Source organism: Pecten maximus, chromosome 11, assembly GCF_902652985.1.
Source record: "Pecten maximus chromosome 11, xPecMax1.1, whole genome shotgun sequence".
NCBI classification, from domain to species: domain Eukaryota; kingdom Metazoa; phylum Mollusca; class Bivalvia; order Pectinida; family Pectinidae; genus Pecten; species Pecten maximus.
In genome coordinates, this window is record NC_047025.1 from 31319100 (window position 1) to 31334886 (window position 15787).

Genomic DNA, 15787 nt, shown 5'->3' on the forward strand with positions numbered 1-15787 from the left:
CACAGATAACAAAATTGCCAATATTAAATGTATTAACACCTTTGAACATAAAAAATCCTGAAAATTCCACAAACTTCCCTAATTATGATATATAAAAACTTAAGGTGCATGCACTTAAACATCATAACAAAAAAAAATTTCAAACAAAAAAGAGACATTTAAATGTTGTACTTTTTTTAAAAAAAGATATGAAAACCATGCATGTAAATATTTAATAAATACTCAACCAACTATATATACATTGTATAAATCATAGTAGAGGGATCTTGGCGCCCACCATTGAATGATCTTTATACGCTATGTCAGATAGATCTTCTCCCTACTTTTCCATTCATTTTACTAATCTGTGCAAATTGAGAAGCATCCCTCCAGTACTTTTCAAACAAGGGAATCCTAGCTATATAAGAAATTTGAGATTAAGCGATAATGGCTGTTTGTTTGCCAGATTGTTTTCAGGACAGACTGGTCCCAAAATGCAATACGAGAGACCAAAGGAAACCTACATATGAAATTTGAGAAAGATCCCTTCAGTACTTTATGAGAAATAGCGATAACAAACTTCAATTGTCATAATCCAAGATGGCTGCCTGAAGGCCATGTTGCTTTCTAACTGGTCCAAAAATGAAATATGCTTAACTTGGGACCAAGGCCAAGCTACAAATGATATTTGAGAAAGATCCCTTTAGTACTTTGAGAAATAGCGATAACAAACTTCAATTGTCAAAATCCAAGATGGCTGCCTGTCGGCCATGTTGTTTTTCAATTGGTCTCAAAATGCAATATGCATAACTAGGCACCAAGGGGAATATACATATGAAATTTGTGAAAGATCCCTTCAGTACTTTCTCAGAAATGGCTATAACAAACTTCAATTGTCAAAATCCAAGATGGCTGACTGTCGGCCATGTTGTTTTCCGATTGGTCTCAAAATGCAATATGCATACCTAGGCACCAAGGGGAACCTACATATGAAATTTGAGAAAGATCCCTTCAGCACTTTCTGAGAAATAGCGATAACAAACTTCAATTGTCAAAATCCAAGATGGCTACCTGTCGGCCATGTTATTTTCTGATTGGTCTCAAAATGCAATATGCATAACTAGGCACCAAGGGGAACATACATATGAAATTTGAGGATTAGCGATAACAAGAATTGTTTACGGAGGGACGGACGGACCACGGACGCAGGGCGATTTGAATAGCCCACCATCTGATGATGGTGGGCTAAAAATATATAACCCTTGTACAAAGTGGGGGTATAAAAATGGTACAGAGGGATACTTTAGCAGAGTCTTCAGAGTTAGGGATAGTTCTGATGTCTGTGGCTGATAATATCAACAGCAGGCATGGGTATTTACTTTCTTATCAGCAATTGCATCTGAGGATCACTACATCATTTTAAATTCGAATTTTTTTGGTCACCATGTAAGTTTACAATTTCAGTGAAAAGTTGATAAATGTAAGAGTGCAAAATTAAACAACTATTATACAACATACTCTAGAAGCTCCACAAATTTGGTATAGTTTTGTCACGTGTCCATGTCCACAGATGATTAAGACATGCATGGATATAGTAAAGTGTATAAAAAGTCAATAATACTGAATTTAGGAGTCCCAACTACCCCCTTCATCGTGTTTTGGCACACTTACAAAGAAGGCTGTCTACTGAGTGAGTGGACGGGAGGATTTTGCTGGGCAACATTAGAGCTGCTGCAAAGAAACACATAAACATTACCACACCATTCCAGTACCTTTAGGACCAGCACAGTTACAGGCGTTCAAACATCAAGCTCGGTGATAAAAAGGGAAAAGATATAACTCAACACGAACAAAATATGTGTTTACAATACAAAAACAAAAATTCCCGAGGGTTTTAATAGGCTTTTTGAGAAGTTGTTTAAACAGAAAAATTGACACCAGGCTTTTTGAGATGAAGTTATTTAAATGGAAAAATTGACACCTGGCGTTTTGAGAAGTTGTTTGCATGGAAAAAATGACATCAGACAGGCAAGCAAGCTAATATAAGTGGTAACAAATTTCTAATGTAAATCTCAGAATGGCTGCCTGCTTGCTATATCATTTTCCACATTCAGCATAAAATTGGAAGGTGCACAAATACCCTCGAGATCATGCACAGCAAATGTCATTGTTACCCCCTTTAATAGCAGTAACAAACTTCACATGCAAAATTTTCCTCATCATAATTATTTCCATTTTGGAGCACAGATAAAGAAGAATCAAAGAGATCATGCATACAAAATTCAATCACAAACATTTTTTTTTTTTGACAAATAGCTCCATCAATATGTTCTTTCCGATAAGGATCTACAATGATCAATGACTAGGATTGAGATGTCAGACCATGGATGAAAAGCGATTTGAGCAGTTCAGCAAGGCAGTAAGAAAGGACTTGTTTTTACAGACACAATGGAATTTGATGTCATAATAATCATTTGATAACTGTTGGTTTTTTTGTAGCATCACATCGCTCTCTAGAATAGTACCGTAATAACAATGTTACTATCAAATCAACATTGTGTGCCGTCAAATTACATTGTAATTTTGAATAGTATTATTATCTGCTCTAATATATTAATCACAAATATGTAATATATAGCAATTATTGCATAATAAGAAGTTGTGCCATCTTCAATTATAACAAAAACATTCAATTTTAGACACATTTTTAGCTATATCTCCAATATTTTACAAACTGATACACCCACATCCAGTCCTGAACACTATGAACATTTAGAAACATTATTAGCTATCTCTATTTTTTTCTTTTACAGAAGTGATACACCCAAAGTCAGTCCTATACGCTGTGAAGATGAAGCACCAAATCCTTCGGAAGATTTATGAAATATTTAGTACACAAGCTTTTTATCGCCTGGGTACCACTATATGCTCCGTCATTATCATACCACAACGAAAAAAGGTGAACAATTTCATTCACCTCTGATGAGCAACACTAAGTAAGCCATAGCAAAAGCCCAAAAAACCTTTTCAATTTTTTAAACATACACCATGGGCCATCTGTTAGAATGCTACAAGTAACACCCAGTTATCATCAAATACATTCATGGGAAAATTATATTATTTCCTTAGCAAATTGGGACATAATCTGAGAAAAGAAATAAACCATTCTGCACAAAATTATTTTTGTAAAATTTAACAAATGCCATTTCCTTTGCTATAAAGGTCATAAATACACTTGGCATTAAATTTCATGCTGTGTAATATCACATATCCATGTGTACAACCCACTTGGAGATTTGGTTGACTGCAATGCTGCGTGGTGACGAATTTATCTCCCCTGCAGCACCATCTGACTTAGCCTGCCCCATGTTTTTCTGATTTTCCTCTGCTGGTGTCTCGGACACAATCTCACTTATGTCAGGATACATTCCCTCAGTAAACATATCAATGTTATCAACCAGATCAGAATGCTGCAAAACAAAATAGTGAGATTATAATGTTAAAACTTTGAAGAGTCAAAGGATCATTTAACTTACTATACAGGTCATTACTGAAGTAGTCCTTGGATAAAACAGGTTTTAATAAATTAAATAGCAAAATAGATCAATGCTTGATCTGCAATCATATAAGAAATGTCTCTAGAAACTAAAAGCAGCTTGAAGTAAGATTGTGTGGGTGACATACCAAGTTTGTGACATCATCAGGCAGGGACAAACCCTCAGGCATGACAAACTTCCCGAGAGTGGATGTACTGGCCTGTTCTTGGGCGGTGTTTGCGTTTCTGAACACACCTACTGGGACTGCAGGCGATACATTTTCCTTCTTGACCATGTCCGTCACATCATGAATAATGATACCCGAGCCCTGGTCAACAAAGTCATTTGATTCGGATGGGGGCTGGAGACAAAAGATACACATTTTTATTTTCATCTCAAATTATTTTCATTTTTATATTATTTTGGATATTTCCTCTGTATGTATACCACAGATTAGATTAACATGTTCATCTGATGTGGTATAAGTACTAGTACATTCATACGAATCAACATTACAAATTACAAAATTATAACATACTGCTTAAATGTTAAGGAGACCACACAGAAAATATATGTCAAGAAAGTGAAGTTGTTCTGGGTGTTATTTAATTTGTTAGTACCAGTATTGTTCATCAATATTACACTTTTGTTTCATCTATTGAGGCTTTATTTCAAAAGTCTAAATTCACTTTCAAATAATTTCACTTACTGATGAAATATTAAAAGGAGAAAGATTCAGCTAAGGATAAATTCTTCAGTAGCCAATTATAGCTTCATATCTGGATTTAAATAAAACAAGAGCAGGTAATAAATAAATCAACCCACAATTTTTTTCCTTTTTGATTTTGATTTTTTTAACAAAATTAAAACATCCTTGAGGTCTTATAGAACTGCATGAAGCACTTCTGGTGAACACAATTCCTCTGAATACAAAATACCTACGCTTTGTACCGAGTAATTCTGTGCGGACTTGGCTGGTACAGACTGCATACTCTTGCTGTACTTAGCTACTTTGTTTGAGGGTTCCTCAGTGTCACCAATCATCAGGGACATACCCATCTTCCTCTTCATCCCTGACAAACCTCTGTTACCCCCAACCATATGTACCAGGAACTGAATCAACTGCAAAATTAAAATCCATCCCTTAATGTGGTAATTATTGGGTGATATAAATCAAAATGCCAAGGTCAGTCATTGGTGCTGTGCATGAGGGATCGAAATAAAGGAGAAAAGCAAGTAGTATACAAATATAAAATAGCAGAAAATAAGAAGATATTTTTTTTTTTAAGTGCATTCCTTGATGTTTTACTGATGATTATCTTACGTCATTTTAAGGAATTTTATTTTACTTTAAAAAGGCTGTGGTTGCGTAAAAGTTGTGATGAACAGTGAAGAATTACGTTTTTAAACCTCATTTGAATTGGCATACTATAATTAAGCTTAATTCTTAAATTGATCGATCCTTGATGTCCATCATGTTTCTTGATAAACCACAATGCGATACTCTACATATAAGATTCTTGTGAATTACTCTCCAAGTATATTTTGGTTCCAAAGTTTTTACTTTGCTAAATCTACTGTTTTTAAATTTTTAAATCTACTGTTATATTTCTCTCCTTGTATTCTTTGATCTAAGTTACCTCCCCTGGCATAAACCTGGCAGCAAGCGTAATAATTTGCACAGAAAATAGTCTGAAATACTCAGGGATAAACAGTTCATCGTGTATTATTTTAACTGTTATCTATAATTTATTTATCTTAAACAGATGCCTTCAAACATATAAAAGCGTGAGTCATATTACTAAATCACAAATATACTTCGCAGAAGGAGATAAGATAATTTAGTGTGTTGTTAGTTTTTTTTGGTGAAGAATGATCTACGGTCCCATCCTGAACTCATCGGGATCTATCATAGAAATAAGCAATATTTTGATTCCCCCGAGTGTTCCATATGAATTCGTTTAAGAGGAATTTGGTGATGATCGCTTTAAGTGGCTGTTCCACAGCACCTAAAAAATCTAAAATACCATATTTAGAATATTTTTTAATGGGAAATTTAAACAAGAGGCCCAATGGGCCTGTATCGCTCACCTGGCTCTACAGCAACTTTGAAGTTGATTGAGGTCATTTCTAAAGATACTATGTTGATTACCTCTTTATTCAAATATCATTGTAAGCTAGTTTTATTCATATTGAAAATTTTCTAGTCCTTCATTCCAGCATTCTATTGGCCTAATATCAGGTCTTGGAGGCTCTTGGCTATCGCCAAATTATTGTTTACAGATTTAAGCCGATTTCACCCCTGTGACCTTGAATGTAAGTCAAGGTCATTTATTTGAACAAAATTGGTAGCCCTTCACCCCAGCATGCTACAGGCCCAATATCAAGTCCCTGGGCCTCTTGGTTATTGAAAAGAAGTCGTTTGAAGATTATAGCCTATTTGACCCATGTGACCTTGAATGAAGGTCAAGGTCATTTATTTGAAAACTTTGTAGCCCTTCACCCCAGCATGCTACAGGCCAAATATCACGTCCCTGGGCCTCTTGGTTATTGAGAAGAAGTCGTTTGAAGATTATAGCCTATTTGACCCATGTGACCTTGAATGAAGGTCAAGGTCATTTATTTGAACAAACCTTGTTGTCCTTCCCCCCCAGCATGCTACAGGCCCAATATCAAGTCCCTGGGCCTCTTGGTTATTGAGAAGAAGTCGTTTGAAGATTATAGCCTATTTGACCCATGTGACCTTGAATGAAGGCCAAGGTCATTTATTTGAACAAACTTTGTAGCCCTTCACCCCAGCATGCTACATGCCCAATATCAAGTCCCTGGGCCTTTTGGTTATTGAGAAGAAGTTGTTTGAATGAAAAAGTTGACGCCAGACGGCCGGACGGACGACGGACGCCGCACCACGGCATAAGCTCACTTGCCCTTCGGCAGGTGAGCTAAAAACCTTAAAAAAAACAGATCTTTTATTGAAAATTGTCATGCTTGTTCATTTTAAGATAACTGAACAATTCTTCTGGTCTGTTAAATCTACAGCATATTATATTGCAATACTGACCTTGTTTACGATTTGTTGTTGTTTGATGTGTTTCTGTCTGAGGGAAGCCACCTCTCTCCATAGGAGTTCATTTTCTCTGTAAATATGCAATAGTTTGATATATTGTAAACAGAGAAGGACAAGACTGGTCTGAACCATGGGATCTTCCTATAACAACTAGTGTCAGACTGGTTATTGTTAGGTTATATCGTCTGTGGATAATAGGTAAACTTGATAAAATTCTACTTCACAGTTTATACAATCTATGTACCTATGTCAGTTTCCTTTTTAGAAAAAAAATCCTGTCAAATTATGTAGGTAGTTAATGTAAATGGAGTCAGAGTGAACTGGCAATACTCACTGGCAAAACTAGGAATATAATATTGACAATCTTCAAATATTGATAAGTTAATGTATGATATTGAATCTAAAAATGTATTATTTTGATATTTATACTCTTTTAATTTAAACTCATATATACATAACATTATACCATATTTCACTTTTATTGTGAACAACTTTCAATTCTGATTTTTTTTAGAATGGCAAGTGAAGTCTGTATCCCAATTCAATGTTGAACTCTGTAATTATGACAGAATCATTATAAGTAACCTTTTGACTGTATCCAGTCGATTTGTCAGCGTATCCTGCCTGCCCTTGAGGACCACAACATCTGTCAGAACTTTGTCCACATTATTTGGCACAGCTTGGGGCTCAGTCTTCACTATTGGCACTGCCTGTTGGTAAATTTAACAATATGACATAATTAGCTAACACATAAACAACATTTTACATACATTTTTTTGCAGATTCATCAATCTAATACACCTTTAATTACTAGTACATTGAAATATACTAATTTCAGTGTATAACTTCCACTGCCTTGACAAAACGTCTTTTAACAAACCTTCACTCTCTCTTTTTTATGGAACTAAATATCTATTCGCTTAACATTAAATTAACCTTTCACTGTTTCAAAGGCAAAACTTGAATCATGAGTTTTCTGGATTCGTGATGCATAGAAAAAACAGGTGTGTGCTAACAAAAAGTGATGAAGTAAGTTATTGCCCGAAGATTTATAATCGAATACTGATACAAATCTTAATAAACATGCTCTATGCTTTGTAATCATAATTATCAGTTTAATTTTACACATTTTTTCTAAAAGTTTTTTTTTAGTTTTAAACATATTTTTCTATAATGAAATTCTTTTTGTGCTTTTTCTTTTGCTGGTTTTTATCTCTAAATTAGCTTTTGAAGTAATAAAATGAAGAGATTATGAGACTAGCTTCTTATCAATATTCCATACCTATGCACCCATATGTCATAACAGAACTCTGTGAAAAATCTGTAGTAGATAAATATAATGTACTTTTATGTATTGTGATATCTAATGGTCACCAGCCTTTATCACAATACATATTGAATCATGCAACTGATGGCAATATAGTAGTATCCTGTTTTTAATCCAGTTTTTTTTTATTTCAGCAGTGATCAAGTGTGACCTTGAATTGGATCCATGACCTTTGGGCCTTGAATGATGTCCACACAAATCTGTATGTCAGATCTAGAGTGAATCATCATGTAAAGTTTTAGAAAATCTGGTTTTGTTAAATGGCTTTACATGATGTATTTTTGACAGTACATTCCTGCTGGTATATATTTTGATTTGTAACAGTGACCTTGACCTTGACATTAGGTCATTTATGACCTTAAGCTTATAAGGCATAATTTTGACCGTATACACTCAGTTCTATCTTTAGTAACAGGGACCTTGATTTCAGGAACATTCTAAACCCCTATTATGCATAAAATTAGGTAAATCATATACATATAGCACAACACCATTAAGTTTCAGAAAGTTTGTATTGTGAGATAATCACTAAAAATGGAAGTGCTGAAGGACAGTTATTTTATATTTTCATTTCATTTCTATAGATTCTTAATGTAACGGCTAATATTCACTGATAAATGATATACTCTTACCCCACTGATCTTTCTCTTTATGTTTTCCAGCAAGTGTTCTTGGCCCCGAATGAAGAATGAATGCTGAAATTCCACATCATCTTTCTCAGTCTTCAAACCAGTATCAATATGGACCACCTTACGGAAACCATCTGTCATATGTAACACAAAAGTTATTGCAGACTATAAATTAAATCATTCATTTTGTACGTACATATATACACATATGTACGTATTTCAAGACAATTTTTTCCCAAATTAATTATTTTACAAATTGTAATATGATTTTAAGTCAATGTCATCAACGTATTTGTATTTAAAAAAAATCATGATCATGACACTCTCTTTCAAAAGATTGTTGATGCTTTACAGTACCATGATACTCTCATTACATTTTGACAGGCATATAAAAGCCAACACAAATATGCTAATTAATTCATTCAATTTTGAACCTAAAAAAAAACACTGTGTACTCTTGAAAGTATCCTTTGACCTCAATCTCTTGAAAATGTTATATAATTACTCCTCTTAAAAAAGTACTTCTACAGCTTATAAATGATACATGTACATTTATATGTAATACTTCCATTCATTTCACAGCATATAACAATATACTTCACACAAGTCTGTTAGTCGAGAATCACAGGCAACAATAATGACACTTACACATATTGAGTTGGCGAATAAAGCTAGCTATATTGCTATGTTTGAAGTAGAGGGGTAGAATTTCCTTGGAGAACCTTGCTTGATCATAGACATGGAAGCTGTTCCCAGTCTGGAAAAAGAAACATGTCTAGAATAATATAGGAAACCATTGTCTCACCTGTCCAGATATATACTGTCAGTATATATATATATGGTACCAGTGATATATAGCTATCAGACATCATGTTTATAATATGGTCTTTGGTCCAGAGGAAAGTCCTTTTCAGTTACACATATACATGTACTGTTTAATTTTTTTTTTCGTGGTAAAAGAATTCAATTCTCATGATAATTATGAAAATACAGGTATCTTTTTTACTAACAAATGGGGAATTGTTTCTTTTTTTGTTATTATATATATATATTCTAACTACATTGAAAAAATTAAATTAAATGAAGATTGATAATACCTGCAATTTTCTATGTCGGGACCAGCAGTAAGCAATCAAAATGCATAAATGTGTGTTCAATATCAGCAAATTAAAACAGATAGTAGTATATATAGGATAACAAGAAAGTTCTTAAAATTAAAGAAGTTAATTACTCATTTTAAGTTTATACATCCATTTCTTATGTGCAGTAATTTTAACAAAGGCACTGAATTTTGCTGGATGCAAACTAATTTTGATGCCTGAGAATCACATACAGTACATATGATGAGGCAGCATGCTAATTAAAAGTAGTACAATAAAAATTACTAGTCATGTCTGCATAACAATGTACTATATCGTATATTGCTTTACATTTGCGGGGCAATATTTCACAATTTTGTTTTCAAGAACATACTTGCAGGGGTTAAATTTCGCTGTACACCGCTTCCTACAATTTGCGGATCTGTTGTATATATATATATCAATATCATTTTCGCTCATCATTATTTTAGTTTTCTTTTGTATTATAATTATTGTTTGAGGACAAATCTATTATGGAATGGGTACACAGCTTGTCAATATGTCTTGTATATACATGTACAGTCAAACCTCGATGATTCGAACTTCGTTGATTCAAATTTCTCGCTGTATCGAACTTTTTGCTTGGTCCCGAATTTCCTCACTATATAACGCTACTAACGAACCTATGCATGATTCGAATTTTTATAAATCGAAGTTTTCGATGTATCGAACTTTTTTCATGGCCCATTAGCTATGATGTCATAGGTAATTGACATCTCATGATTCGAACAAAAGTTTACCTGTACTGACCACTGGACAGGTGTTGGTCGTGACCCCCGCGGCAAGATTTCACACTTCTCCCCTAGATGCCCTGACTGACAATAGGGATAACGATAGCGTGTGTTGTCACTCCCGATCATGGGGTTAATTAATAATCAGACCAAATTGATAGATAAAAGGTGTATTTAGAAGCCATGACATTTAATCACTCCGATAAAACATTTCGGTAGTCGTCTCTGATAATCTTCGCCGCCATTGAAATCAGCGGTCGGTGAGTAAATTTTACGGAACTATAAAACAAGCGGACCAATTTTAAACACAAACAATTAGCAATGTCTTCACTCATAAATGTCATAAATATCCAAGGAAATCGATTATTTGTCATTCAATCATGCATTCTCCAACCGATCGGCATTCCGTATTTTATATGCACATAACTTAACCGCACGTGACTTTAGCAGAAAAGCCTAACGACTTACGTAAGCTTCTTTTGCTTTATCTGTTAAACGCGATATAAGTGTTTTGTAACCGATACATAGTTTGTTTAATCAATAAAATGCTTAGGTATAATTAATGAAAAGTATTTTTATTTTGTTGTGTTTGATCTGAGGTATAAATTAACTTTTGAGCCTGACAGGCGACGATCATCACGAAGACACCGAGGACATGTAACGTTAACATACATGTATATGGTCATTATCAAGAAAACATCGATCTATTGTCAACCATGAATAATTCAAAGTCCCGCTGTTTCGAAGTTTTTCTGTTAGTCCCTTGAACTTCGAAACATCGAAGTTTGACTGTATACACCATTCACCATTCCGACTGTCGTCATATTTGACATATATGCACAAGTGATTTCAGTGAGGTGCACGTGTATTCAATCAATTGACCTGGATTGCATTTTGTCTAGCCTATTATTAGAGCATGTATGATTTGGTCAGTTTTCTGTTGTTCATACAGTTTTCCAGTGATCACCACTGTATTTAATATAAAGTAATTACTGTACATCATATCTCTTGAATATGACTTTAACATCTGATTTATTAATACAGGACATCTCTGAGCAGGTCAGTGATATTACTTTCGGAATATGTTTCAAATCCCAACTTCTTTTTTCATTTTGATTGATTATACATATAATTAACAAGTACTTTAAAATTATGTAACATTGTTGATTTATATTTTCACAGAGTAATTATATGTACAGTACTCTCCATAACATGTGTATTTTAACGTTGTGCTAAATATTTTGCTGGTATTTTTTTAGAATTAGCAGATTTTAGTGGAACGATTATAGCAAAAATAAAAACCCCGCAAAATATAACAGCTATATATCATTATGTCATTTTAGCATTGTTGAAAATATCAATCGCAAGTTAAGTCTGTCCATGGTTAATGACTAATCATAATTATATAATTCATTAGAAGATAATGTTTAAAGTAGGGTTCTTGATCTTCTTCAGTAAATCTTATTTTAACTTAATTAATACAGTGTCTTTATAGATCTGTCTCGTGAGAGTACACACTGGTAACCCTAAAACCTTGAATTTACTCGCGCGAGTTTGAATTTTTCAGTGAAAGTGAGCGTTTTCAACGTGGCGTGAGTATTTTAAGTGTAATTGAGTATTCTCAGTGTGTCGTTTTTAAATTCAGTATGCCGTTTTTAAATTCAGAGTGCCGTGGATCGTTACGCATCAGCGCACTCGACAAGTAGTATAGGATTACCTGTACCGATCGATCGATGAAACGTCCAACACCGCGCGCGACCTCGTGTATCGTACGGTAGAAATACGTGTTCTTGCAAACGGGAAATATTACTGGAAGCAACATTTATTGCTCTCGGATTTGGACATTATTCTTTACCCCTGATCAATCGTTATCTATTGTAATTACGCCTGTAATTAATCACAACCCACCTATTCCGTTTACTTGCTCCGAGATCGACTGATATTGTCGTGATATTTGATGTACTTGTTTTCGGTAATACGGCGGTGGTGTTGTCAAAAAAATACCCATGTTATGATTTACCCCGTATAATGTGAAGTGTTCATATGAGAAAGTGTATTGAAGCAATAAACCGATTACATTGACTAGCTACTGTACATCGTATTTTGTTATTTATTTATAATACTTGACCCGGGCGGGATCCATATGTAATCACTGTGTATTAACTGTGTCAATCTTCCTGTTTCAGATATCCATAACTGAGAAGTATCGCCGTTGCTGTATTACGTGTTCAAGAAACCGTCACCACATGTGATGATTGATAAACATGTTTAATGATACAATTAAATTGTTATATCGCCAGTATATTGCATTTTGTTATTTATACTTACCCGGGACGTATCGGAGATGACGTACGTACAGTAGCAGGTAAAGTATTCAACGTTTATATTAACTGTTTCAATCTTCTTTTTCAGGTATTCCATGACCCAGGTAGAATGACGTTGTTCTTCATCATATTTTCAAGTGGGTTCGAGAATAGAAACGTACATCTCATTAATCAATAAAATAGTCATCAGCAGTATATCTATATGCAGTTATATTCATTAGCTTACCTGGAGCAGATCGACGATCCTATCCATTAACGGGTGTCTTCAGGTAAGATATATCCTATCAACACACTGCGTTTAACAGCTATTAAAGCAAAACCCTTCCATTTGTTGTATATGTTATCAAACAATATATATACAAAGAAATAAGTGTCCAACTACTAACCCGGATATTTTGTATCCAATGTATTTAATCGTACCATGGAATTTGTAAGATGGGCGGTCGTGTCTTTTTGTCGACCTGTGTAAACCCCACGGGGACTTGTATTTAATTGTCAACGCAACACTTTTTATATAGAATATCAAGATTTGGTGTTGGCAAAAGGGGTTCGGGACAACGTTTATCACAACTTTGAATTATTCGAATTTGACACAACCTGTTTTTAGGAAGTCGTTCCAAAGTACGAGCTTCGATGTTGAAATAACGTTCCCAAATATAAGTACAAATACAACAGTTACATACTTGATTTTCATTATACTCTCAAGCAGAAGAAAATTCAGACGTTTAAACAAATTTCAAATATGAACCTCGAGTATTGATAGAATTTCGAACCCCCGCGCATCATGTTATGGAAGGCGGCTATTACAGAAACTATGTGTGGAATTTATGTCAATTTTCAAAGTCGCCAAAATTCACGTTCCCAACAACATTTGCCACTGAACATATCTCATATATTTCATTATATCCCCAAGCAGAAGAAAACTCATACGTTTTAAGAAATTTCAAATATGAACCTTGAGTATTGATAGAATTTCGAATCCCTGCGTATCATGTTATGGAAGGCGGCCATTACAGAAACTGTAATGTGTGGACGTAATTATCCCAATTATAGATACCGACTCGGTAATTGATATATTGTTTTTATATATATAAACATTTGCAATAAATATATAATAGTTGTTTTTATTGCATAAATTCGAGTGCTGGATGTTTTTCGAGTGTTTTTGGTGGTCCTGAAAAGGGCCGTCATTATAGTGTAGCTATAGACGAATCAAAGCGACTGACTTATATCTTCCTTCCATTGTTACTGCAGTATCTGCTGTTGGAGAAGGCAAATTCCATCTTTAGAGTCAGGTGTGTAATAACCCGTTTGTTGAAGGTCCGATCATGACGTGGAAACATACTTGGTTAACTCCCTGGGCAATCAAAACGTCATAGATTCGAATGGTGGTTGTTTTGATTTCAGCCGATGTACTGTCCATTACATCATTCTCTCCGGCCTGGATGAAGACTGCCCGGTACTTGGACAGGTCTTTAGTCGGTGTGAGTGTGGTGCGAAAGTAATCAATGCTTTTGTTATATTATGTATATTCACATGTCTACGGATGAGCCGAAAGGCTTAAAGTAATAAAGAACTTAACTTTGGTGACATGTATTTTGATAATAACTTTGACATGTTTTTATAATATCGATATCCACGGCTATTAATTACTCAAGTAAACCAATACAGATTCGTCTGCATAGTGTCTGTACAGAAAGACTAACGTGTCATGTGATCTGTTTTATTCATGAAACCGATAATATTGTGCACAGGTGAGATACCCAGGTAAACTGGCCAATGCAACAAATCATAGGCAAGTCAGGCATGTCAACGACTTATTAATCAACGCCCCAGGACACCGCTAGGTCAGCAGGTCAACTGGACACTTCCCAGGTAAACAGGTATTTACGAAATTCACCGAGTTCTGTATACTGCCGCTAATTATATTCTAATTAATGCCCCGGGGATGAGGTCTTCGGTGAAAAGCTTGTGCCTGACGGGGTCAGTTAACTTTTGGTGTGTGGACCCACTTTTCGTGAGGTAGCCTTACACACATGTTGTGCACATGTTTCAGTAGCAGCACTGCTGTAATGCTACGAGATCAATTCTTCTGTCGATCAGGCTTATAGATATATGACCAATTGACTGTTTTATTTAATATGTTCACTGACAAAACATCGTGTGCGCTGCTTTCAGATTAGAATTTCAGATTATAATAGACCATCGTTTTTTGTTTGATTGATTGATGTACAGGTTTAACGGAGTAACTGAAATGGTGGCCTGCAGTATAGACAGTGTGGACAGTAGTAACACAGACCAGTCTGAAGATTCAAATTCAACTTCATTTTATTCTCTTTTCACATATGATCTGGATACGAGATTTAGGGTTGATGAATTTGGTGAATATTGCTGACAAGAACTTGGAATCCAACAATATCAATTTGAGCTTTTAAGAGATTAATTTGTTGTGAAATGGACTCTGAAATGACCGCTTGGGTAACACAGACTGATGTGTTATACCAGGGAAATACAGATGTTATACACGATCTGATAATCGGTCAATCATAAATAAATGTATATTGGTTATGTCTTACTCATTTCTATAAAAAGGAACACGGCATCAACATTATTTAAATAAAATAATGTGTCATTTTAAAATACAACAGTTCTGGATATTCTGGTTTGTGAGACGATACACACATACTGTAAACTTATGCATTATAATCTATGCAAAACCCGCTTTTAGTCATGAAGGACACCTAATTCAGAAAATTATATTTTATATAGATTCATCATGATCTACAACAGACTAGTATCTCTTCCGTATGAAAACCAGTGTTTGAGCCTACAACTTGCTTATAATCATACAGATCTTATCCCTTATGTTACATGTCATGGTCCCAGGGATTACCGACGATTAAATGCTTGAGAAAGATATAATTTATATACGATCGTTGAAAGTGAAATTATATAAAAGTGCTTGGCAACAATTATAATAGTATTGGTCAATACGTACAGGTACATATCACAGAGACTTGTTAAAACCATAATTTTAGTTCCGTTTTTTCGTGTG

General features: G+C 34.6%; 1 protein-coding gene across 4 annotated transcripts in view; it reads right to left on the bottom strand.

Annotated features, from left to right (window-relative positions):
- LOC117337879 (heat shock factor protein-like) overlaps positions 1 to 15787 on the bottom strand; it is a 45415-nt gene that overhangs the window by 15380 nt on the left and 14248 nt on the right. For 2 of the 4 annotated variants that reach the window (XR_004534908.1, XM_033899019.1), the window contains exons 2-9: positions 9187 to 9295; positions 8542 to 8672; positions 7168 to 7292; positions 6577 to 6652; positions 4458 to 4637; positions 3664 to 3876; positions 3268 to 3449; positions 1651 to 1710 (exon numbers count right to left, since the gene is read on the bottom strand). Coding sequence is in view for 3 of the 4 variants with exons in the window: in XM_033899019.1 (XP_033754910.1) it covers positions 1651 to 1710; positions 3268 to 3449; positions 3664 to 3876; positions 4458 to 4637; positions 6577 to 6652; positions 7168 to 7292; positions 8542 to 8672; positions 9187 to 9295 (1076 nt within the window). In the remaining variant the exon portion in view is untranslated. The remainder of the gene's footprint in view (positions 1 to 1650; positions 1711 to 3267; positions 3450 to 3663; positions 3877 to 4457; positions 4638 to 6576; positions 6653 to 7167; positions 7293 to 8541; positions 8673 to 9186; positions 9296 to 15787) is intronic. The other 2 variants (XM_033899020.1, XM_033899022.1) reach the window with 2 other exon arrangements.